The 26,912-nt window shown below is 44.7% G+C and overlaps 1 protein-coding gene across 2 annotated transcripts in view; it reads left to right on the top strand.

Annotated features, from left to right (window-relative positions):
* The window catches only part of LOC118387604 (PHD finger protein 24-like), a 30,187-nt gene that overhangs the window by 1,271 nt on the left and 2,004 nt on the right, over window positions 1-26,912 (top strand). For both annotated transcript variants that reach the window (XM_035776138.2, XM_035776139.2), the window contains exons 2-6: window positions 6,534-6,958; window positions 8,697-8,882; window positions 19,213-19,291; window positions 20,952-21,154; window positions 26,100-26,266. In XM_035776138.2, coding sequence (XP_035632031.1) covers window positions 6,536-6,958; window positions 8,697-8,882; window positions 19,213-19,291; window positions 20,952-21,154; window positions 26,100-26,266 — 1,058 coding nt within the window. In that variant the 5' untranslated portion in view covers window positions 6,534-6,535. The remainder of the gene's footprint in view (window positions 1-6,533; window positions 6,959-8,696; window positions 8,883-19,212; window positions 19,292-20,951; window positions 21,155-26,099; window positions 26,267-26,912) is intronic.

The raw sequence follows: 26,912 nt of genomic DNA, 5'->3' as shown, positions 1-26,912 counted from the left end.
TGGCAGGAAAAGGAGTTAGTCGTGTGGGTGGGGGGAAATAACATCCTGCTATTCCTCAAGACCAAAGGCTGAATCATGTCCCACTATGTAGGCTACCTGCAACAGAGCAGAACAGAGCAACAGAGTTCATTACTACCCCAGGTAGTATGTCCCATCCTGTGGTAATCCTGGGGTCAACACAGGTCCAGTACCTAGGGAGTTCTGGATCCCTGGACTGAGTCATGCTCAACAGCCTGCGACAGATCCCTGCAGCCTGTGCATGTTCCTCTGCCGTTCTCACAGTGACCATTGTCCTCTTCTCTCAGCCTCAGTGTATTGACTGGCACAGCCGTTCTGCTTGCCTGGCAGCCTGTCAATGCCAACATAGGAGCTGCTCTCTAAGGATGCATTTAGATTTAAATTCCTCTACTTCCAGGCGCCTCTGTCTGTGCACCATGGTACAGCACACAAACAGAATTTGTTGTTGGGACCAACCAAACAGTTTGTCAGCCCGCTGGGTGTCTTTGTTGGGTTCTAGGACAGAGAAGAGAAGAGGTGTTCTCGGTGTACCAGAGATGAGGAGTCCCAGCAGGGCAAGGAGATTTGGTCTCAGTCATTCTCTACATGCACAGATAACTATGGCAGTGGCTAACACAGATGTGATTATACAGCTTCTGCGTGATGGACTGTGTTTCCAAAAAAAAAAAATGTTGTCTCTGCCATTTTTGTGTATGCTTACCAGTGTGTGTGGTTGTGTTTGTGTACGTTTTGTAAACCATTCTGCTCATTGGCGAACTTGTTAGTGTAATTAGTTCCAGGTCCTTGCTCTGTGGGTCCGTGGATGAGATCTTTGGCTAAATAGGATTCATTCCCATGAATGCTTTGTGACCCCCCCCAATGATCCCAGCATGAAAAGGAGGACTGGTTGGGATTCTAATCAGCACATACCCAGAATGGACCTGTGAAGAGAAACATGTCACAACTCTAGTCAGACCTAGAACCTCAAGCCTTACTGTGAAAATGGATTCATTGAACTAATCTTTTAAATCCACCAGCTTGTATAATGCAGGAAGGGGAAAAAAATCATGTAGGCGCTAAACTTGGATGACATTCCACAGTAGCTAGGTTTCCATCCAATTTGCGACAGATTTTCATGCGAATATTATATAAAATCTGCATGGGGGGGGGGGAAAAATCTCATTTTTCCCAGCAGAGGTTTGTTTCCATCGACCTGACTTGTTGCAAATAAAAGGCTGTGTGTGACGACAGTGCACATAAAAACCACTCTTGATAAGTTCTCATGTACCAAAAAAAAACAAATTCAATGTTTCCATTGGAAAATGCAATCTATTGATGGTTTTGTCACAAACTATTGCAATAAAGGGCAAACTTACCCAATCAGGTTTTTGCGCATGCTCTCAAGGCATAAGTTCACTCCCATCTCCAATTACTCAAGCTAATAGCAAAATGACCTTTATTAAATAATGGTTTAAACAACATCTCATGGAATGGCAGGGACTGTGAGGACACACACACACAGAGAGACACATGATGTCATTGCATACAAATTATGACCCTAGATATTTATTTGTGAAGGAGCATCAAGCTCATCACCATACACTTTCACCACCCTGTGAAGTTCATTCTAACTTTCATCTGTAGCCTAATAAACTGCATGCTTTTTCAAATTGTAGTGGGCACACACTGGTTGAATCAACTTTGTTTCCACACCATTTTAATGAAATTATGTTGAATTGATGTCTGTGCCTAGTGGGATGACCGCAACTTTGCCTTTACATGATGGTTATTCTATCAAAAATTGAGCAAGAAATCGTTTCCACTTCAATTTGTCGCATAAATAATTTTACAGGCACAAAAAGATCCCACTGTGTCAAACGAATAAATTGTCTTTTGACAATTATAAAACTGTACCGACCCTTCCTGTTTCCATCACAGATGTCATGATTTATTTTTGTTATACGGTATGACTTTAGGCACATAAAACGTGTTTAGAGACCTGTGCAGAGGAGGTGTCAGACTGAATACTAATGGAGAACCAGGGTGTCCTGATCTGCCCCTGATACACGGCTCACAGGATTCAACCCATTCTAATTCCAGTCCACGATTACTTTCCTGTTTGGCATATGCTCTGTCTTTGCCAAAAATGTCTCTGCGGGACAAAACTAGATTCTATATAACACCCAATAACTCCCATCAGAGCTACCTGGCAGTGCCAGACATGGTCTCGTTCTGATAGATCATGTCTGACCAGTGGAGTGTAGACAGCCTACATACAGGATTACTGGGAGTGAGCGCTAGATCAGAGGGATTTAAAGAGCACCATGGTGCTCTTATCTTCCTCCAAAATTATCAATATTTAACTACACCAAGACGGTGCAGTGAGCGTCACCCATCTTGTTCACCACCATTGGGTGCCTTGCTTCTACAGAGCGCAAACACAGGTTGAGGTCTTAGTTCAAATTAACAAGCTAATCAAACGGATTCAGAAGTTTCTGTAGAAAACAATCCACACTTGGATCCACACATTGAGTAAGTAGTAGTGTAAGAAATCTAACAGTGTGTGTTGACCACTCATTCACAAAATTACATTCAGAGATGGTCACTGCATGTGAAAGTGCTCCTCTTTTAGCTTGAGCAAATTCACTATGCTGTTGCTCTGCCAAAAACACTGCACAATCGTTTTTCTTGCTTTATTACAGTAATACCCAGTTCTTCATAGGTATTACGGGTCTTGTTAAACGGAAAAATATGAAAGATACAAGTGCCAATAAAAGGGTCTAGAATGAAACCCATATCTCAAGACCTAGTGGAAGAATATTCAGGCTGTCGCAGTGCAGCTCATTCAGACTGGGCTTCTCTCTCTGCCGTGCATGTATGTCAGGTCCGGCCCCAAGGAGTGGCCATGTTTTCCGCTCCATCCACCCCCACCCCCCAAAAGTATCCAGGGGCATTTAAATCATTCAGAGTGGTCTGACCCAGCTGCTCCTGCAGGAAACGAATGAGAAGCCAGCCTGACAGAACCACAGCACTCATCCCCTACATATTTCTCTGGATTTAGCCTGAGTTGTATGTGGGCCAAAAGATAAAGGTTGTTGCCATCTTAGACATATTGAGTCTTTATCCCCTTTTGTAAATAAATGTCGTTTTCACTGGAGTAAATTCTGGATCATAGGCTACACATTCTGAGTGTCTCATGAGGTAAGATTCGTGTAAAACATTCTTACGAAAACACCAGCCAAGTGTGAGGGGAAGTATATTATTTTGTGACAGTTACTTGGCAAAAGCTTTGGTTTAGGAGACCTGCTAGACAACCAGTGGAATATTTCTCAATTCCCTTTATGGTACAAAGCACTGACCAACTTGTCAGCTTCACCTTGCCTCCACAAGAAAAATAAATAAGTTAAAACCCCCATTCAGTCTTTGTTATTCATTTAAGTAATCACTATGTCTAAACCACTGTTTAATAATTTATTTCCCTCAGCCTGTTTTGGCCCTTGAAATGCTCAGTGGTCGTGCAGGCATTAGGAAACAAATGGGATGATATTTACAGACATTGTCACGTCTACTCCAGCTCACCCACTCTGGTGCTCATTGTTGCCAGTTTACTTATTATTACGCACACCTGCCACCATCGTTATGCACACCTGCGCCTCATCAGACTCACCTGGACTCAATCACCTGCTTGATTACCTTCCCTATGTCACTCCCTTTGGTTCTTTCCTTAGGCATTATTGTTTCATGTCTGTATGCTACCCGTGTTTCTTGGTTTGGTCCATGTTCATTTATTTATTAAATGATTCACTCCCTATACTTGTTTCCCGACTCCCAGTGAACATGTTACAGTATAACGCCTCACCAAAGGGGAGCATCGGGGAGTGTTTTGCGTTATTATTATTTTTGTTAGTGTAGGTAATGTCGGGTCCAGGTACCGGAGAAATCGGGGATGCCTCAGCTGGCTCATCAGGCTTCCATACCTCAGCTGGCTCATCAGGCTTCCATGCCTCAGCTGGCTCGTCAGGTTTACAAGACCCGGTTTCGCCATCAAGCGTCCGTTGCCATGTCTACCGAGGATGCCTCAGCTAGCTCAGGCTCCCATACCTCAGCTTGCGCGACAGGTTCTCCATGCCTCATCCGGTTTGTCACGCCCCCGCGCCTCAGCAGAATCTATCGACTCGCTCCTGGTCTCCGGGATCGTACCTCTCGTCGACGGCTGGAGCTGTGCGTCAGGGAGAGGGTACTGTCACGTATACTCCCTCTCTGGCGCTCAAGGTTGTCAGGCTGCTCATTATTATGCACACCTGTCACCATCGTTACGCGCCTCATCACTCACCTGGACTCAATCACCTGCCTGATTACCTTCCCTGTAACTGTCACTCCCTTTGGTTCTTTTCCTAGGCGTTATTGACTCTGTGTTTATGTCTGTACGCTGCTCATGTTTCTTATTTTGTCCATATTTGTCTATTTATTATTAAATTCACTCCCTGTACTTGCTTCCCGACTCCCAGTGTACACGTTACACACAGCCTTGATTGGCTGATAGGATGTTCTAGAGCCCACTCCCTTACCCAGATGAACAGTCATTGGTCTATTATAATCAGATCACATTGTGACATCATGTGGGCCAAAAATTCCATCCTTCCTGAAAAGGCTGAAATTCTGTTTTCTTTTTCTTCTCCAAACGGCTCACACAAAGGGCATTTTATGTAATCTTCACAATTTCAGAGTGTTATTTGGAAATATAATATAAAAAAAAACGGAAAATCATGTTTATAATTGCACTGCCCCTTTAACCTCAAAACGGTGAGGACTGCTACACTGCTCAGTCTCTCTATGAGCAGTTCCAGCTCCAGGGGAAGATGTTTAGTAATGAGAGGCGGATTATTTATTAGATCTATCAGGGAGTGCCAGGCCCTGTAGTCAGGATGGTAGTGTGTGTGTGCCAGGTCTGGTCAGCCAGCGATAGCCTCCCTGTGGTTTCCCTCGGATGCCCTGTGAGCTCTATAGACTCTTCCCACAACCGGGTGCCATGAGTCTTGCAGCAATATGTGAGCTCCAATTCCCAGATACAGTCAGACTTCCCATCATAGAAGATATCTAACACGAGCAAAGGAGATGATTATTCTTTTTAACCTGCTCTTGTTTTTATATGATCCTCTGCATGATCTTTCCTCTCCTTATTCACAGTGCAAGCTCTTCACTTTCATATAACTTAGTTCTAGTGTCTGGAAACACCTTTTACACTAGCTAACATTTGAAATTATTTCCTCTTTCCATTGATATTTAATACTGCATTGTTGGGAAAGAGCTTGCAAGTAAGCATTTTCACTGTACTGATTTACACCTGTTATATCCTGTGCACGTGACAAATCGTATGTTTCCTCAGTACATTTTGAGTAGATTCAACAAAGATGACCACCCTGGACCTTGCTACTCCTGATTTCAATACCGTCTAATATGAGACAGCACACAGACAGACCACTCCGCAGACACATCCTCGCTCCTAAGCCTCATCACTGCGTCTCTGTATCACCCGTCCCCCATCACCTCAACACTCTGAGCTAAGGGAGGAAGGACACATCACTGGGTGAGGTTAATTACACCAGCATAATTATCGCCTCCTGTCACTTAGAGGACTTTGATGAGCTTGTGTTCACAATCTGTCTCTGTCTGTCTGAGCTGCTAGTTAGTGGAGGTCCACAGAAGGAGTCTGTATCAGTAAAGGGCTATGGGTGTGAGGAGAGAGTGTCCTCCAAATCCTGTCATTGAGCAGGAGGGAATAGTACACCAAAAGCCCTAAGAACTGAAGCCTAAAGCCCTTCAACTGGAGAATGACAGGAGAGGACAGAGTCACAGAAGGACAGAGTCACGGAAGGACAGAGTCACAGAAGGACAGAGTCACAGAAGGACAGAGTCGGGACTCCTGTTGTACTCTGGATGAATGGGATTGGATTTCAGATCACAACATGTGTCCTTTAAGTACCGTGTAATCAACTTGAATCCAACTGCCCCATTTTCAATCATGGACTTCATGGTCACTTATAAACCGAGCGGAATGAGCACAAGTAGTTAGTTACATGTGTTGTGTTTGTTGTCTGGAGATTACTGGGTTTTGTTCTACGATTCCCATCCATTTCATTTGTTGGTTTATGTTTACTGCTCCATTTCATCCCCCTGTGCACTTACTGGTTGAATCAACGTTGTTTCTACGTGTTTCTATTTCAATGAAATTATGTTTGAACCAAGTGGAATAGATGTTGAATTGACATCTGTGCCCAGTGGGATGTGATTGAGCTCAGCTGCTTCTGCTCATCAATCTGGTGATGGATCATATGTCACTAGGCCTGAGAATGGAACCATTAAGAGCAAGGCATGTAATGCAAGCACACAAACACCACACAAAGTTGTTCAGTATATCAGTTTGATAGTAACTCTTGATAAAATGGCAAGTCTAATTAACCATATTGCTCAACCGATATTTATGCCATGCACACAGTAATGAACACCTCTCTCACCCCCCCCCTCTCTATCTATAGTAATGGGAGTGCTCATGTCTAAGAAGCAGCAGGTGCAGAAATGCACCTCGGTCGTCTCTGCCTTTCAGCAGGGCATGAAGGAACGCCCTCCAAACACAACAAACCAGGGGGAAAGATCTGGAGAGGGGCCGGCTGAATCCTTGCCACTACCAAATCCAAAGGAGGAGGGGGAGCACGGGGAGGCAGACGGCAAAGTGGGACCCTCGGGGACCTCCCAGCAAGCTGCTGCTCCAGGTCCGGCTCCCACCAGGGACGAGTGTAAGGTCAACCAGGAGGCCTGGAATAGGTTACGGGATGGGAAGGGGGTGGAACCTGAGGATCTGGACAAGACCGGCCATCAGCTCATCCCACCTGCATTTGTACGTCCCAAGAGAGATGCCAATGATGACCAGCCTGTTGAAATAGCACTGGGACAGAGAGAGCAGGTAGGGTATTCTACAATAAGGGTTTACTTTGACTAAATCCCCGGATCTTGGAATTTTAAAGATGAGTGTGAGATTTTAAAGGAATTACCATGGCAACCGTATTATCTCCCATGCATTCCAGTTGAGTTGATGTTCTGACTGAAAAGAGACCTAAACAACTGTTAAGTATGGTGAGTCTTATCATTTTCTACCATAGGTGAAATAAGCATTTATAGATGAGGAAGGAAGCATTTCGTTGGACGGTGTATACCATGTCTATCCCGTGCATATGACTATGATTAAACACACCAGCTATTTCCACGCCATGATATAATTTTTGTCTAAGTGCTCTTCATAGAGCGCGCGTGCTGTGGTGTGGGCGGGTACTCGGGCTGTCTCAGAGAGGAGTCCTTGGCCCTGCCTCACCATAACTAACTAATTGGGATCCTGATGTGGTCAGGGATGGGGGCGGGGTTCAGGAGTGTACCAGATGACCAATCAGCCGGTTGGGGCTATTGGGAAGAGCACATTGTTATAATAGGAGTCTTAGAGAGGATTGTTATGCTTTCTATCACTAATGGTGCTCATCAGATATACCAAATTGAATAGAGAGTGGACTACTTGCAGCAATTAACAATGATATGCTACAATAATACGAGCTCCAGGGTCCGACTGGAGAGGAAAAGATAAAACATTAACATCTGACTGAAACGGATGGCCATAGCAGCAACAAAATGAATGGCATATATTACTATAGCACTTACAGATCAGACCTAAATTACACTGTTTATATTTGGAGCTGTAGGATACTTGGCATAAGAGTAAAAAAAGTAAAAATAATTTGTCATCAAGGAATTACAAAAACATCTGCTATAATTGTGATATTGGAAAGCAGTTTCAGCCTCCTTCCTGGTTGGGTAGAACCAATAGTCATTTCTCCATTCCGATCAGCCTCTTCAGAATAATAAGAATCCTCCCACATAATGAGAAGACAAGCTAGTTGGAAACTACTGTTGAGTTGCATTCGTTTCATAATGTGATGAGTGTAGACCACACTGTCTGTGGGATATAATTAATAGGTTTGAGTATTGAGCATGGAGGAGGTATGGTTCCTTCTGGCTATGGTCACCTGTCAAGGACCAGGTTTGACAAGGTCAGTCCAGAGGACCATGATAGGATAAAATCTATGGTTAAAAAGGTAAGTACACAGACAGTGAATTGAATCTAACTTATTATTCTAATAATAATAACTTCCTGTGCTTTGGTCAAACTTCCCACTATAATCATTTTCACTGTGTTGACAGTCAAGTGTGTACCTCCTGTAAATACAGTCCTGAGGGACAGACCTGAAATCAGAGGAGACTAAACCCGATACTGCTAGAATGTCACTCCAAACGTATCAAATTACTACGAAAGAAATCATTGCTGTCTAAGCTTTGAATCCAAACATAAATAAACATATTTGAGTATGTGACATAATCAGCAGACAATGGCATAATTATTTGTATTCACTGTTTAATCAAGCCAATACCCAGTCAAGACTTTAACTTCAAGGAGTGGACCGCTAGACTTCATCATGGTGCCATCTGATTCAAAGCTGCTCTGTCTGAGAGTCTGTGTGTGAGTGAATTTCACAGACCTACGGATGCATCTTTCACCTAGTTGATTTGAAATAGAACTCGCAGTCCTCCTACGTAGGCATCAAACCCCAATGAGTTTTATGATTTAACCTAGTGACCTTAATTGTCTTTTCCTCCAGCCGGTCAATGATGAGATGTGTGAGGTGTGTGAGGTGTGGACGGCCAACGACCTGTTCCCCTGCAGGACCTGCACACGAGTCTTCCATGACGGCTGTCTGAGGGAGTTGGGCTACCTGCGCACCGAACTCCTGCAGGAGATGAGGGAGACAGCACACACTTCGACAGGCTGGAGCTGCTACTACTGCGTGAGTCACTCAGTCTGAACCTCCCATTGGCTATTCACATGGACCAACCACGCTCCGCAAAGTTCTGTTTCAAATATTTTTATTAAACACACACAAGAATGGTGTATAGGTATACATGACAGGTATACAATTCTTATCTAAACATAAAAGAGCAGACAGGAACAACAAGACCCAGAGTTCTGGGTGCAGAACAAATAATACAAAACACGACATACAAAACAAGGACACGTAGAAAGAAAGAGGGAAGATGTACCCCCCAGATGCAGATTTAACCCTGTGAATCATTCGGTCATTCACATTTTTTCGAAGTTGTCTGGCGAGTAATTTGTGTGATTTGTCACCAAACTCAAAATATTTTTGCTTGGCATAGAGAAAAGATTTAGCAATTTTAGCTGAGAGAATCTGATTATATTCAAATTTTAAAGAGGTAATTTTTTTATGTTTCTCCATAGATGGGTGGCTAGCATTCTCCCTATCCAGTAAGTGAATTTGTCCCTCTAGTTCTTCCAGTTTTCCTCTGTTTTGCCTACTCCTGGCAGCCTGAAAGGAGATGATACAGCCTCTCAGATAAGCCTTCAGTGTTTCCCACAATAATGCTGGGGAGGTCTCTGTGTTGTCGTTGGTATCAAAGAAAAATTTAATTTGGTCTTTAAGATATTCACAGAATGTTGGTTCTGTGAGGAGCTGAGGATTCAACCTCCAGACCCTCTCGTTTGGTACAATGTCACCCAATCTCAGGGAGAAGGTGAGTGGACTATGGTCCGAGATTATAATATCATGATACCTCACATTACAGGTATAGGGGAGTAGTCTAGCATCCAACAAAAAGTAGTCAATTCGAGTGTAAACCTTGTGAACATGAGAGTAAAGGAGTATTCCCTACCCGTAGGGTTAGCGATCCTCCATATATCAAATAAGTTTGAATTTTTTTATGTAGGTATTCAAGAATTCGCTTGAATAGGAGGTAGGGGTTCGCCGGGTAGAGGATCTATCCAAATATTGGTCTAGCACACAGTTAAGGTCCCCTCCAATGACCAGGTTAGTATGGGAGATATCTGGAATCAGGGCAAGGACTCTTTTGAAAAAAGAGGGGTTGTCAATGTTTGGCCCATAGATATTTAGTAGAGTTACTGAGGTAGAGTGGATTTCTCCTATTGCGATCACATACCGACCCTCTTTATCTGCAATAGTGGTTTTATGTAGAAAGGGAATTCCTTTCCGTACCAGAATCGCTGTGCCTCTCGTTTTGGCAGAGAGGTTAGAGTGATACACTTGCCCCACCCACCTACACTTAAGTCTGCTATGAGAGTTATTCTTCAGATGGGTTTCTTGCAAAAATATAATATCAGACGAGAGTGCTTTCAAGTGGGCTAGGACCTTGCCCCTCTTAATTGGTTCGTTTAAACCCTTGACATTCCAGGAAGTGAATGTAAGCCCCGCCCTCCTCTCGTTTGTAGTTCCTATGGTGGCCTGCATACAATGTAACTTGATAAAAAGGTAAGAAAGCGCACCAAACCATCACGATCAGCATATGTAGCACCTACACCCGAGCAGTATCCAACCCACCCCTCCCCCCTGCAAGCACCTTTACTTCCCACCCTGTTCCCCTAATTTCCCCAACACTTACCCCCCCATCAACCCACATTTAACAGGCATGTACAAACAGGAGAGAAAAAAAAGGAAAAATAAAAATAATAAACACATTGTCTGGCCGATGCCAAAAAAGCACGGCGCGACCTCGAACCAGAGGTAAAACAAAAATAAAATACCAACTATACGTTCACCTCTCACTATCCTAGAACTTCTACTAACATATGAACTGAGGAGGCTCCCGCGAGTTAAGTGTTCAGTTAGCATCTAATAAACCTAAACCGAATAAGTTGCATATTGCGCATTTAAGCGCCATCCTGATTCAATCCCAGAGATAAGCAAGATATAGCCTCAAGATAATATTGCTAAGCACTGCCGGTCAAAAAATAAACCGTCCGCAAACGACAAAGTCAGCTGTACTTTTACATACTGTGGGTCAGGAGATCGGAACAAGGATTTGTTAAATTAAACGTTCCCCCCATAAAAAAAAATGTGTTTAATAAAAAAAAAAAAATATATATATATATATACACATACACACATACACACATATATACATACATACACATACCTGTATATAATATATATAATAATAATAATATATGCAATTTAGCAGACGCTTTTATATACATACATGCGTCCTTACAGTCATGTGTGCATACATTTTACGTATGGTAGTGGTCCCGGGATCGAATGTATGCCACTACCCTGGCGTTAAAAGCGCCATGCTCTACCAACTTAGCTACAGAAGGATACATACACATACCTATATATATATATACATACACACACACACACACACACATATACATGTATGTATACATACCCACACAAAAAAATCATATATAAAAATATATATTTAAAGAATATGTATATACATCCATATGCACACATACACATACAAACATTCATACCCCAGAATAACAATCTACACTGATTTAAAATATACACGTACATAATACTAAAATGCTAAGTGAAAATAGTAATAAAGTACAAATAGTAATTATATGTACGCACACCTACACATACATAAGCACTACAGAGGGCTGGTGGGACTCTAGTCGGGAGAGAGGCCCACGGCCAGACAAAGGCAGAACAGCACAAAACATCAACTTGCTAACCAGGCGTCTGCCCCCTCCCAACCATCACCCCCAGTCCCCTGCAAGCAATAAATAAATGGTATGGTAGTAAGAGTGATGCAAGGATTGTAAAATAAATAACGAAACAAAACAAAAGTGGGGGAATATAAGTATATCCATCCGAAGGTGTCAGTGATCAAACCTGGAAGTAAAAAATATGCATCGCTGAGCACAGCCGGGATGGAAGTTAATTTAACGTTAAATGAGAGCTCTGACCGCCATCCATTGGTCTGCTCAGCGTCTTACATGCTCTGTAGCCCTTGTTGAGCCCATTTAATACGTTTTCACCCAATATGGTATAGTATGGATTCGAGTCCATGAGCAGACCCTAACACGCAACAACAAGGTACTCTAACCTGTACGGGGGATTGGTGTATATCCCCGGATAAACTTCTCTGCATCCAAAACCGAGGAGAGCCAAATCTTCTCACCGGAAGGCGGGGTAATTCTTAGTCTTGCAGGGAAGAGTAAGGCTGGGCGAAGATGGAGTTTGTAGAGTTTGGTCATGACATCTCTGTAGTCGGCGCGATGCTTTGCCACATCGGGCGCATAATCCTCATAGACACGGAATGGATGCCCTTTATGTGACAGGTTGCCCCTCATTCGAGCTTCACGCAGGATAAGATCCCTGGTCTTGAAACTGTGACAACAGATGATTACTGGGCAAGGAAGTTGGCCCGGTCCAGGCACTGGGACAAGGGAGCGATGTGCACGGTCCAGCTGGGGATCCGAAGCCAAAACATCCGATCCCATTGCATCCTTCAATAGCTTGGCGAAGAAGTCGGTAGGGCGAGAGCCCGCCTCTATCCCCTCTGCCAGACCAACAACGCGAAGGTTATTACGTCTGGATCGGCCCTCCAGGTCCACCACTTTCACAGAAAGCCTCTGCACAGTATCCTGCAATGACGTGCATAGCTTCTCTAACTCGTCGATCCTACCAGCGTTGAATTCAGAAGCTTTCTCAAGGTCCACAATACTCTGGCCATGCGAAGCGACCGTTCGAATGACGCTCTCGATTTTGGTGTCCAGCTCAGCAATAGTGGCCTTAAGATCCTCAGCTATAGCAACACGTAGCTCCCCCAAAGCTCCCCCAAAGCCCGGGTAAGTTACATGTGCCTCCCGCAATGTCTGTCTCGTTGTTTAGTGGGGAGTAGGCCTCCGAGTGTGGATTTATTGTCCTTTGGTCGCTTATTACTCGGCATTTTCATATAAAAAGTTACAATCTTGTATTAGAAAGAAACGTTTGTTGTAAAAAGTGCCATAAAGTAGGTTAAATTAGATTATTTCGCAAAAAGTTGCAGGAGCCTCTCACGCACAGCCGTTCACTCCAACATGCTAGCTCCGCCCCCACGCTCCACAAAGTTGTTTTACATTTTTTGTATCTCTATTTTTTTACCTTGAGTCATACCCGCTACTGTTAAAAAATAAGAAAAAAATAGTTTTATTGTCACATACACCGGATTGGTGCTGTGACATGTTGTTTTACAGGGCAGCCCTAGCAGTACAAATTAAGGTTAAGTGCCTTGCTCAAGGGCACAAACATATTTTTCACCTTTTCAGCTCAGGTATTTGAACCAGCAACCTTTCGGTTACTGGCCCAACGCTCTGACCACTAACAGCACACACTTTATGAACATGAACACACCATGTACCCAAATACTATGCAGCACAATTCTGCCAATTGACTTTTTCCTATCTGGCCCAAGATCAGTGTTTTTTATTTTTTAAATTTTATTTCACCTTTATTTAACCAGGTAGGCTAGTTGATAACAAGTTCTCATTTGCAACTGAGACTTGGCCAAGATAAAGCATAGCAGTTTGACATATACAACAACACAGTTACACATGGAATAAACAAAACATACAGTCAATAATACAGTAGAAAAAAAAAAAGTCTATATACAGTGAGTGCAAATGAGGTAAGATAAGGGAGTTAAGGCAATAAATAGGCCATGGTGGCAAAGTAATTACAATATAGCAATAAACACTGGAATGGTAGATGTACAGAAGATGACTGTGCAAGTAGAGATACTGGGGTGCAAAGGAGCAAGATAAATAAATAAATACAGTATGGTGATGAGGTAGTTGGATGGGCTGTTTACAGATTGGCTATGTGCAGTGATCTGTGAGCTGCTCTAACAGCTGGTGCTTAAAGCTAGTGAGGGAGATATGAGTCTCCAGCTTCAGTGATTTTTGCAGTTCGTTCCAGTCATTGGCAGTGGAGAACTGGAAGGAAAGGTGGACAAAGGATGAATTGGCTTTGGGGGTGACCAGTGAGATATACCTGCTGGAGCGCGTGCTATGAGTGGGTGCTGCTATAGTGAGCTGAGATAAGGCGGGGCTTTACCTAGCAGAGACTTGTAGATGACCTGGAGCCAGTGGGTTTGGCAACGAGAGTGAAGCGAGGGCCAGCCAACGAGAGCGTACAGGTCGCAGTGATGGGTAGTATATGGGGCTTTGGTGACAAAACGGATGGCACTGTGATAGACTGCATCCAATTTGTTGAGTAGAGTGTTGGAGGCTATTTTGTAAATGACATTACTAAAGTCGAGGATCAGTAGGATGGTCAGTTTTACAAGGGTATCCTTGGCAGCATGAGTGAAGGATGCTTTGTTGCGAAGTAGGAAGTCAATTCTAGATTTAATTTTGGATTGGAGATGCTTAATGTGAGTCTGGAAGGAGAGTTTACAGTCTAACCAGACACCTAGGTATTTATATTTATCCACATATTCTAAGTCAGAGCCGTCCAGAGTAGTGATGCTGGATGGGCGGGCAGGTGCGGGCAGTGATCGGTTGAAGAGCAGGCATTTAGTTTGGGGGAGAAGGAGAAAGTGAAGAGATGAAGAGTGATAGTAGAAGAGGGTGACAGTGAGAAAAAGACACCTTTTCATCTCAGAAGATTTCAGCTCTACACTCAATGTGCTATCTAGAAGCTAAAAGTGGTTTTTGGCTGTCCTCATAGGAGAACCCTTTGAAGAACCCTTTTTGGTTCCAGGTAGAACCTTTTCCACAAAGGGTTCTACATGGAACCCCAAAGAGTGGAACCAAAAAAGGTTATCCAATGGGGACAGCCAAAGAACCTTCGTCAACGCTGCAGAAACAAATACTATTTATTTTATCGCCTAGTACAGTCATCCAAAATGTCTAGCTGTGTCCCCATTTGACATTTTAATTTCACAGCTTTGGTGTTGTGCCATTATCACCTCTCTTCTCATCCACAGGCTTGGGGCTTTGACTGAAGTGGTTAGAGCTCATGCTGCTATCACTTCTGACTAGACTTTTCCACTGTCAAGGGGACCAGAAAGTCACAGCAACATTGTCCCTACATTTTATTGTTATTGCTTAAGGGTCTTTGTAACATAAAAGGAATTACTTTTAATATGTTATAATTTGATTCGGTGCACAAATCCCCAAAGTGCTCATGATAGGTTATTCTATTTAAATTTGTTTGGATTGTGGATTAACACATACATAAAAAAAACTCCAGGTGTTACTCGGGAGATGACAATATCATCAGAAATATCTAGGGCAGGTCATCCAATTTATTACTGTTGTTGTACTATATAAAAGTATGTGGACACCCCTTCAAATTAGTGGATTCAGCCACACTCATTCATGACGTGTATACAATTGAGCACACAGCCATGCAATCTCCATAGACACACATTGGTAGTAGAATGGCCGTACTTGTAATGTCCGGGATGTAGTGGAGGAAGGAGTCAGACGCAGGAGACAGAGAGTTCAGAGTAGGCACGTCTTTAATACACCGACCAGGTGAAAAAGCAGACGCCACTCAACACAAATACCCCAAACCACAGGGGAACTAAACTGTATCCAAAAAACAGCTCATGTACATGAAACAGCCGTGACATACATGCGTGCACGACAAGTACACATAGAACAATCCCGCACAAAGAGCAGGCGGGCCGGCTGGCTAATAACGCCCAACTAATATCCAAATTAACAACCGGTGTAACCAATAAACAGACAAGGAGGGGGAGGAAAAAAATCAGTGGCAGCTAGTAGGCCGGTGACGACGAGCGACACCCGAACGGGAAGGGGAGCCACCTTCGGTAGGAGTCTTCAGTACTGAAGAGCTCTGTGAATTTCAATGTGGCACAGTCATAGGATGTCACCTTTTGAAAAAAGTAAGATTGTCAATTTTCTTCCTGCTAGAGCTGCCCCGGTCAACAGTAAGTGCTGTTCTTGTGAAGTGGAAACATCTAGGAGCAACAACAGCTCAGCCACGATGTGGTAGGCCACACAATCTCACAGAATGGGACTGCTGAGTGCTGAAGCGTTTAAAAATCATCTGTCCTCGGTTGCAACACTCACTACCGAGTTCCAAACTGCCTCTGGATCAACATCCGCACAATAACTGTTTGTTGGGAGCTTCATGACATGTGTTTCCATGGCCGAGCAGCCGCACACAAGCCTAAGATCAGCATGCCAAGCGTCGGCTGGAGTGGTCATTGGACTCTGGAGCAGGGGAAACCACGTTCTGGAGTGATGAATCACGCTTCACCATCTGGCAGTCCGACGGACGAATCTGGGTATGGTGGATGCCAGGAGAGCGCTACCTGCCCGAATGCAAAGTGCCAACTGTAAAATTTGGTGGAGGAGGAATAATGGTCTGGGGCTGTTTGTCATGATTCGTGCTTGGCCTCTTTGTTCCAGTGAAGGGAAATCTTAATGCTACAGCATACAATGACATTCTAGAATATTCTGCTCTTCCAACTTTGTGGCAACAGTTTGGGGAAGGCCATTCCTGTTTCAGCATGATAATGCCCACATGCGCAAAGCTAGGTCCATACAGAAATGGTTTGTCGAGATCGGTGTGGAAGAACATTACTGGCCTGCACAAAGCCCTGACCTCAATCCCATCGAACACCTTTGGGATGAATTGCCTAATCGTACATACATCAGTGCCGACCTCCCTAATGCTCTTGTGGCTGAATGGAAGCAAGTCCCTGCAGCAATGTTCAAACATCTAGTGGGAAGCCTTCCCAGAAGAGTGGAGGCTGTTATAGCAGCAAAGGGGGCATCAAATCCATATTAATGCCCATGATTTTGCAATAAGATGTTCGATGAGCAGGTGTCCACATACACTACGTGAGAAAAAGTATGTTTACTATAGCTCCCTGAGGATTTCAAATGGGATTATTTTCACCATGAACTGATCTTGAGCAATAGTTTAACAAACCTACCAGAGAATACACATACATACAGTAGCCAAGAAAGTGGGTTGTGGTGTTTTAATTATACACCAAGTTCAACACATCCCACTATGTACAGATACAGAACAGATTTTGCTCTTTCAAACATGAAGTCAGCAGTCTCCCAGTGCTGAGGTGATTTGATCATGGTGGATATTGAGTGAGAGTGCGTATGGAAGACTGCCAGGCCCAGGAAATTCCGTCCCCATGCAGACTAATCAATGCACTCACAAGTATGGGATTATTTGTTGACTCAGCGGACCCGGGTGCTAGAGGAGGTACGCAGCTGGAGGTTGAATGTTTGAAGGGGTACGGGACTATAAAAAGTTTGGAACCACTGCACTACTCCCATCTTTCCTGAAGCTACTGTTGATTTGATTCCTTAAAGGGGCTAGTGAAAGCCCAAAGAGCACTGGACTCCATATCCTGTTTTCAAGCTCCATAGTAGTGCGTAAAGCTTTAATCTAAATATATTTTGGTGGGTGACGCTACTGGAAATCAAATTGGTTTGATATTCATGTGATCTCATAACCCTGGGTGACCCAGAGATTTCACCCATCATGGCCAATTATCCAACCCAATTATTACCTTCTGTCCTCCAACTGCCTCCTCTCAACCTGCTCATCAGGGTTGAGGGCCTCTGCATCCACCACACACCTGCAGATAATTAACTTAATTTAAGTTTTAATGTGTTCGACCTGAACTGCTCCCTCTTTTTAGCGTGAACAGCATGGTAGACAGAATCAGGTAGACATATGGTGCACATTCAGACTCATCACCTTTCTGGAGTGTAGTAAAATGGCTGCTAGGCTTATATTTTCCTATTACCGTGGTTGTTAATTTCAGGACAGGTTCTAAGAAGCAATACTATAAAACCATCTAGCAGCCATTTTACGACAGCGCATGCACTTGACATACTTGATAATAATAGCTTCAGAGAAACTGCATAATAAGCACACCAAGGCTTTCTGGAACATGTATGACGCATGCTGAACTTAATGCATTCAGACACACTGCACATTAATCCATAAGGGCACGCACCATATAATCTACTACAGAACACTTCAAATAATTATGATACACGCCACTATAGCGCATGCAGTGGGTCACACCTTTTGCTAGGGCTGGGCGGTATCCAGATTTTCATATCGTCATACCGTCCTTCTCTCATCCTGGAATGTATGGTATTACTGGCTTAGTATACAATGGGGCAACAAAAACAACTCACAAAATCCCATTGGGTGTCTATTACCAAATTTGCAGAAGTAATAGTGAATTTCCACGCTAGCTAAATATTCTAACGAGCGCAAACAAATATAAGTGAATTGCAAAGGTCAAAGTTTTATACATATAGGTAGGAGCTACCGAATTTAGAGCAGCATGTGTACATGCCCTGCCTGCTCTGCTCGGAGAAGAGGGGGGGAGAGCAGAGGCACAAGAACAGAGAGGAGAAAAAATGCAAGGAAATCATAGCAGCTGTACAGACTTCTCAAACACAGCCGAAAGCGAACACTATATGATGCCCCATCTCCTCATTAATTCAACCACTTGCTTAGTTAACTAGCAAGTTAAACTTAGGGGAAGCGTCAACGCAAAATTATGATATTTGTTTTTCACAAAATGAAAAAAAGATAAAACCCGTAAGGAATGGATCGAAATGTACAGAATAAGTACCTGGAGTAAAATTGGAGGGTGAAGGGTCATGCTTTTTCAATTTCAATCAAGAGGAGGATTTTAGTTAAAAAAATAAAATCTAGTCCATGGGAGGGTCATGTAATTGTTTGATTACATTTTGAGAATGACCTTAGTAATTAAAACAATCTTGGGTATAGGGGAGGGTCAACTTTTAGGGAGGGTTTAGGTCATATATATATATTTTAGAGGGACATTTTCATTTAAGAGATGTCCAATTTTCTCCATGTAACCCTTATTATAGTTTTCAATCCCTAAGATATCTTGCTGCATTTTGTAAACACAAATGCTTCTTATTTAAATTTTTACTAGGCATCAGACACATTTTGTCCTCCAGTTGCTTCTTTTCTCTGGTAAAATGCAAGATTAACTTTAAAGCAAAACATTAGGAAATGTAGCTGGCTACATTATTTCTATGTTAAACATTAGAAATATGATGGCCATGTGTCGTTTTTGCCAAAAAAGACCTTGCACAAGTTGACTGGAGGTATTTACTTAAATAAGCTATAAGTATAAAAATGTATTGATGGTATTGAAAAAAACATCCCGAGGCTATTTCCAAATACCTCAGTATACGGTATCCCGCCCAAGCTAACTTTGTGCTGCTTTCCAGTACCTTCTACTTGACTTGACTTCAGATGCCAGTTTGTATCAGATCTCTCCCCATTTAACCGTGACCTTTCCCTCCCACAGGACAATGTGAACCTGCTTCTGACTGAAGAGGAGATGTACAGCCTAATGGAAACCTTCAAGCAGTGCAAGATCATCCCTGGTCAGTAATACTGCTGCAGCTCTAGAGAACAATACATTTCATAGCTGACAGATCTCCATAAGCCGGGACAAGTATGCTTTATTTGGTACAGCACAGTTGACAGATTAATAGATCAGTACATGTATACAGGACTGTTCTCATGTGATTATTATTATTTGACCATGCTGGTCATTTATGAACATTTGAACATCTTGGCCATGTTCTGTTATAATCTCCAACCGGCACAGCCAGAAGAGGACTGGCCACCCCTCATAGCCTGGTTCCTCTCTAGGTTTCTTCCTAGGTTTTGGCCTTTCTAGGGAGTTTTTCCTAGCCACTGTGCTTCTACACCTGCATTGCCTGCTTTTTGGGGTTGTAGGCTGGGTTTCTGTACAGCACTTTGAGATATCAGCTGATGTAAGAAGGGCTATATAAATAAATTTGATTTGATTCTCATACAGCTCTTCAAGTATCTCTGAAACAACCCTCTGAGCGCATTGAGTACAGAAAGGTGCCAAAAGCTCTCTGTTTTGTAATGCGCACATGCCTATAACTAAAAAATGTCTCTATACAGGAATCTGTACCTGTTAATGTACAGTGGCGAGAACAAATACTTGATACACTGCCGATTTTGCAGGTTTTCCTACTTACAAAGCGTGTAGAGGTCTGTAATTTTTTAAATCATAGATACACTTCAACTGTGAAAGACGGAATCTAAAACAAAAATCCAGAAAATCACATTGTATGATTTAAGTAATTAATTTGCATTTTATTGCATGACATAAGTATTTGATCACCTACCAACCAGTAAGAATTCCGGCTCTCACAGACATGTTAGTTTTTCTTTAAGAAGCCCTCCTGTTCTCCACTCATTACCTGTATTAACTGCACCTGTTTGAACTCGTTACCTGTATAAAAGACACCTGTCCACACACTCAATATCCCTAGCGTCGTCTGGGTTAGGGAGGGCTTGGCCGGTAGGGATGTCCTTGTCTCATCGCGCACCAGAGAGTCCTGTGGCGGGCCGGGCGCAGTGCGCGCTATCCAAGGTTGCCAGGTGCACGGTGTTTCCTCTGACACATTGGTGCGGCTGGCTTCCGGGTTGGATGTGCGCTGTGTTAAGAAGCAGTGCGGCTTGGTTGGGTTGTGTATCGGAGGACGCATGACGTTCAACCTTTGTCTCTCCCGAGTTGTAGCGATGAGACAAGAGACAAGATGCTACTAAAACAATTGGATACCACGAAATTGGGGAGAAAAAGGGGTAAAATCCCCCCCCCCAAAAAAAGGTTTCTTTACCAAATATTAAGTTCTGCTTTTCTGATGTATCAAATACTCATGCAATAAAATGCAAATTAATTACTTAAAAATCATACAATGTGATTTTCTGGATTTTTTTATTTGTAGATTCCGTCTCTCACAGAGCTCTACATGCTTTGTAAGTAGGAAAAGCTGCAAAATCGGCAGTGTATCAAATACATGTTCTCCCCACTGTATGTATTTGTTAGCAATTGTCTGTTTACAGGTAGCTATAAAACTGCACACTATTACAGCCTTGTTTCCTACTTTGTGAAGGGAAATCAACAAGAGGCATTTCACCTTCGTAAAATGAATCATAAACTAATTGTATTTTGGATCACTGCTTGTGGAGATTAATTTTTTTTCATTTGCTCCTGCTGTGTAGAGTCGTGCCTGGTGTCAGATGAGCTGCTGCAGTACCGCCACTTTGTGTCCAAGCAACTGTTTGAGAAGGACCTGTCTGATGAGCAGGAAGAGGAGGTACTGGCTCAGTTCGCTGCCCTGGACTCAGAGAAGAGGGGCCAGATTGAGTGGTCTGACTTCCTATACCATGAGTCCCTGGGAGTGCTCAGGAAGTTCCGCACAGAGGTACCAAAACCCATCAAACACACACACTCACATACTCCGGATTCCCATGTTCCAGTGTTCATTTGGTCAACAGAAATAGTGACTCAAACACCTATTTTTCAGTGGCAATTGACGATACCATAACTGTCTAAATTGACCCAGAAACTATAACTAAAAAAAACATTATTTTAATTTCAGATGTCTAAAATGAGACGAGACAAAATCATATCTAAATGGACTGGAAAATAGTTTTTGGAGAGATTGAGAGCTTTTCAGTGATAAGCACAATAAATATTAGAAGCGCAGTGCAGTTCTGTTCAGTAACGGGATGTACATGCCACACCTGGCACACAGCCTGCATCAGCTGGTGAGCTGCAGGGGAGAAAGTGATGTGTGGCGGCATACAGGCTCTGGCTCTGCTCCAGGGAGTGTGGGCATACAGGCTCCGCTCCAGGGAGTGTGGGCATACAGGCTCCGCTCCAGGGAGTGTGGGCAGACAGGCTCCGCTCCAGGGAGTCTGTACAGACAGGCTCCGCTCTGGCTCTGCTCCAGGGAGTGTGGGCATACAGGCTCCGCTCCAGGGAGTCTGGACAGACAGGCTCCGCTCCGGCTCTGCTCCAGGGAGTGTGGGCAGACAGGCTCCGCTCCGGCTCCGCTCCAGGGAGTGTGGGCAGACAGGCTCTGCTCCAGGGAGTGTGGACAGACAGGCTCCGCTCCGGCTCTGCTCCAGGGAGTGTGGGCAGACAGAATCCGCTCCAGGGAGTGTGGACAGACAGGCTCCGCTCCGGCTCTGCTCCAGGGAGTGTGGGCATACAGGCTCCGCTCCAGCTCTGCTACAGGGAGTGTGGGCATACAGGCTCCGCTCCGGCTCTGCTACAGGGAGTGTGGGCATACAGGCTCCGCTCTGGCTCTGCTCCAGGGAGTGTGGGCATACAGGCTCCGCTCCGGCTCCGCTCCAGGGATTGTGGACAGACAGGCTCCGCTCCAGGGAGTGTGGACAGACAGGCTCCGATCCGGCTCTGCTCCAGGGAGTGTGGAAAGACAGGCTCCGCTCCGGTTCTGCTCCAGGGAGTGTGGACAGACAGGCTCCACTCCAGGGAGTGTGGACAGACAGGCTCCGCTCCGGCTCCGCTCCAGGGAGTGTGTGCATACAGGCTCCGATCCGACTCCGCTCCAGGGAGTGTGGGCATACAGGCTCCGATCCGACTCCGCTCCAGGGAGTGTGGGCATACAGGCTCCGCTCCGCTCCAGGGAGTGTGGGCAGACAGGCTCCGCTCCGACTCCGCTCCAGGGAGTGTGTGCATACAGGCTCCGATCCGACTCCGCTCCAGGGAGTGTGTGCATACAGGCTCCGATCCGACTCCGCTCCAGGGAGTGTGGGCATACAGGCTCCGCTCCGGCTCCGCTCCAGGGAGTGTGTGCATACAGGCTCCGATCCGACTCCGCTCCAGGGAGTGTGGGGATACAGGCTCCGACTCCGCTCCAGGGAGTGTGGGCATACAGGCTCCGCTCCGCTCCAGGGAGTGTGGGCATACAGGCTCCGCTCCGACTCCACTCCAGGGAGTGTGGCCATACAGGCTCCGCTCCGCTCCAGGGAGTGGGGGCAGACAGGCTCCGCTCCGACTCCGCTCCAGGGAGTGTGGGCATACAGGCTCCGCTCCGACTCCGCTCCAGGGAGTGTGGGCATACAGGCTCCGCTCCGCTCCAGGGAGTGTGGGCATACAGGCTCCGCTCCGGCTCCGCTCCAGGGAGTGTGTGCATACAGGCTCCGATCCGACTCCGCTCCAGGGAGTATGGGCAGACAGGCTCCGCTCCAGGGAGTGTGGGCAGACATGCTCCGCTCCGACTCCGCTCCAGGGAGTGTGGGCATACAGGCTCCGCTCCGACTCCGCTCCAGGGAGTGTGGGCAGACATGCTCCGCTCCGACTCCGCTCCAGGGAGTGTGGGCATACAGGCTCCGATCCGACTCCGCTCCAGGGAGTGTGGGCATACAGGCTCCGCTCCGACTCCGCTCCAGGGAGTGTGGCCATACAGGCTCCGATCCGACTCCGCTCCAGGGAGTGTGGGCAGACAGGCTCCGCTCCGGCTCCGCTCCAGGGAGTATGGGCAGACAGGCTCCGCTCCAGGGAGTGTGGGCAGACAGGCTCCACTCTAGCTCCACCGCCCTCTCTTGCTTCCTTGTAGCTAACCAGTCACCACCAGCCTTCTAGTTAGCTACCCTTTGCCTGGTTAAGAAACACAAGCTGCTTTACGAAATTAAAAACAATAACAGCATTCAGTTTAATAGCAAAACAACAGTCTAGCAATGCCTTTGTCTCCCTTGAGTGTAGAAAAGTAGAATGTCTTTGAATGTCTTTCTCCCTCAACCTTCCCACATTCCCCATTGCATTTCATTTACATTCATAGAGCATATAGCAGGCCATTCTAAACTAGGCTACTTGTGGACCGGACCCGTTAACCATTTTAGGCTACACCTTGTTCAGTTATGTTACCTCATTAGCTAGCGATAGCTAACATAGGGCGTGTTCAGCAGGACGGAACATTTTGGAACATTCAGATATAGAAATATGATCTGTAAAACAAACATGTTTTGCTGACGTGTTGCATAAGGAACAACGTCGTTTCTATTCATGGAATTTCTACCTGCAACATTCAACAACGTTTCGCAACCGTTAACATTACCAATAATATTTGGTGGCACAGAGGAAAAGGCATAGCAAACAATTTATTGACCAATTTCCTTTTTCCACTACACTGACTTGGTAAATATTGTTATTTTGAGTTAATGTGGACCCAGTGACTCAGACTTGAGCAATTGGACCAGGACTTGAGCACTGGGACTTATGACTCGACCATTGGTGAATCGGACTTTGTCTGGGACTTGAGTACAGGGGACTTGGGACTCCTGATTTGGAAATGCGGTTAAGTCACTCAACTACATCACTGGGCGAAACTCCAATTGTGGCCGATTCATCTGTGGAACATTGACAACAATGGCAATGACGCGAGGTGCAACCCACACTACTTTGCCAATACTTTGCTGCACCATCTGGTGATTGTGCTTCTCCCTGTCTCTCTCTGTTTTTTAAAATGTAATGAGTAATATCTATGAAGGCTGAATTAGGAATTTACATGGCCAGCTAATTCTTATATAAACTCAGCAAAAAAATTAACTTCCTCTCACAGTCAACTGCATTTATTTTCAGCAAACTTAACATTGTGTTATTGACTATACGCGTGTTTATTCCATGTGTAACTCTGTGTTGTTTCTGTTGCACTGCTTTGCTTTATCTTGGCCAGGTCACAGTTGTAAATGAGAACTTGTTCTCAACTAGCTTACCTGGTTAAATACAGGTGAAATAAAATAAAAAAATGTGTGAATCTATATATGAACATAACAAGATTCAACAACCGAGACAAACTGAACAAGTTCCACAGACATGTGACTAACATAAATGGAATAATGTGTCCCTGAACAAAGGCGGGGTCAAAATCACAAGTTACAGTCAGTATCTGGTGTGGCCACCAGCTGCATTAAGTACTGCAGTGCATCTCCTCCTCATAAACTGCACCAGATTTGCCAGTTCTTGCTGTGAGATGTTACCCCACTCTTTCACCAAGGCACCTGCAAGTTCCCGGAAATTTCTGGGGGGAATGACCCTAGACCTCACCCTCCGATCCAATAGGTCCCAGACGTGCTCAATGAGATTGAGATCCGGGCACTTCGCTGGCCATGGTAGAACACTGACATTCCTGTCTTGCAGGACATCACGCACAGAACAAGCAGTATGGCTGGTGGCATTGTCATGCTGGAGGGTCATGTCAGGATGAGCCTGCAGGAAAAGTACCACATGAGGGAGGAGGATGTCTTCCCTGTAACGTGCAGCGTTGAGATGGCCTGCAATGACAACAAGCTCAGTCCGATGATGCTGTGACACACAGACCATGACGATCCCGCTCCGGAGTACAGGTCTCAGTGTAATGCTCATTCCTTCTACAATAAACGCGAATTTGACCATCACCCCTGGTGAGACAAAACTGCGACTTGTCAGTGAAGAGCACTTTTTGCCAGTCCTGTCTGGTCCAGCGACGGTGGATTTGTGCCCATAGGTGACGTTGTTGCCGGTGATGTCTGGTAAGGCCTACAAGCCCTCAGCACTGATGGAGGGATTGTGCGTTCCTAGTGTAACTCGGGCAGTTGTTGCCATCCTGTATCTGTCCTGCAAGTGTGATGTTCGGATGTACCGATCCTGTGCAGGTGTTGTTACACGTGGTCTGCCACTGCGAAGACGATCAGCTGTCCGTCCCGTCTCCCTGTAGCACTGTCTTAGGCATCTCACAGTACGGACATTGCAATTTATTGCCCTGGCCACATCTGCAGTCCTCATGCCCCCTTGCAGCATGCATAAGGCACATCCACGCAGTTGAGCAGGGACCCTGGGCATCTTTCTTTTGGTGTTTTTCAGAGTCGGTAGAAAGGCCCCCTCAGTGTCCAAAGTTTTCATACCTGTGATCTCAATTACCTATAGTCTGTAAGCTGTTAGAGTCTTAACGACCGTTCCACAGGTGCATGTTCTTTAATTGTTTATGATTCATTGAACAAGCATGTGAAACAGTGTTTAAACCCTTTACAATGAAGATCTGTGAAGTTATTTAGATTTTACGAATTATCTTTTGAAGAGGGTCCTGAAAAAAGGAAATTTATTTTTTTGCCGAGTTTATGTTTGTCATATTTCTGCTGTTGGGTAGGATGTTATGTTATTTTATGCATTAAAATATGTTGGTAGGACAAGACTATGTATGTTTGTGCACATGGTCACTGATTATGTTAACTATAGGTTAATGAGGCAATAAAAATGTGATTAAAATGAAAGGGCATTTATTTCACTAAAATGGCCCACTGTTTTCATGAGACTGGACTAAATCTAAAAAAAGAGAGCCAAAATTAACACTGCCATGTTCCCAGAACTCGTTGGTGCGTCTGTTGAGCGCTAAGGAGAGAGACCACGTGCGGTCAGTGTTCGTGGGTTTGGACCTGGATAAAGATGGTGTGGTCACGGGAGCAGAGACCCGCTGGGCCCAGCAGTCCTGGTTTCAGAAGTTCAGCAAGGAGTCCCAGTCCTGCAACGTGAGGTGAGCATAACGCTGGTGAGACTGAGCTCATGGAGATGAGGTTAATAGTTCATTCAATGTCTGTCACAGACTCGCAGTCAGGCGCTCCTACTCAATGTGACCCATTTCTATCCGCCTCATACTCTACAACAGGGAACATCAACTAAATTCAGCTGCGGGATGATAATAATTACAAATATTTTGTAGACTGCAAATTGACTGCAAGAAGCCCAAACGGATATAATTTTGTACTAAAACATAATACTTTAAAACCTTGCTTAAATGTGTATACAATCAAATACAGTATCTCTATTATGCGTGGGAATACTTGGGAACAGATTTCCGAAGCTCCCTTGGAGCTGATTTTACTGGTGTTTTCAATTTTATGAAAATTGCAGGCCGCCAGTTGGGGAACCCTGCTCTACAAACAAAGAACTAATATTAATTTTTTTCATGGTGTGAGATGCTGCAAATTGACTGTGCCTGTGAGAGCTGTGAACTAAAGCTGACTGCTGGGGTTTCATCTGAATTTTCTCACATTGCTGTAGATGCCTCAACTTTTAATCATATTTCAGTGCCAACAGCACAGTCTGCATTGCTGACAAATGCCCATCCTGTCTTTGAAGAACACTCAGTGGGGTCCATTTTGTTGTTGCTTGGCTGTGGT

This window comes from Oncorhynchus keta, chromosome 9, assembly GCF_023373465.1.
Source record: "Oncorhynchus keta strain PuntledgeMale-10-30-2019 chromosome 9, Oket_V2, whole genome shotgun sequence".
Lineage (NCBI taxonomy): Eukaryota > Metazoa > Chordata > Actinopteri > Salmoniformes > Salmonidae > Oncorhynchus > Oncorhynchus keta.
The sequence above is the reverse complement of the archived record's forward strand: the minus strand, read 5'-3'. Positions and strand labels throughout refer to the sequence as shown.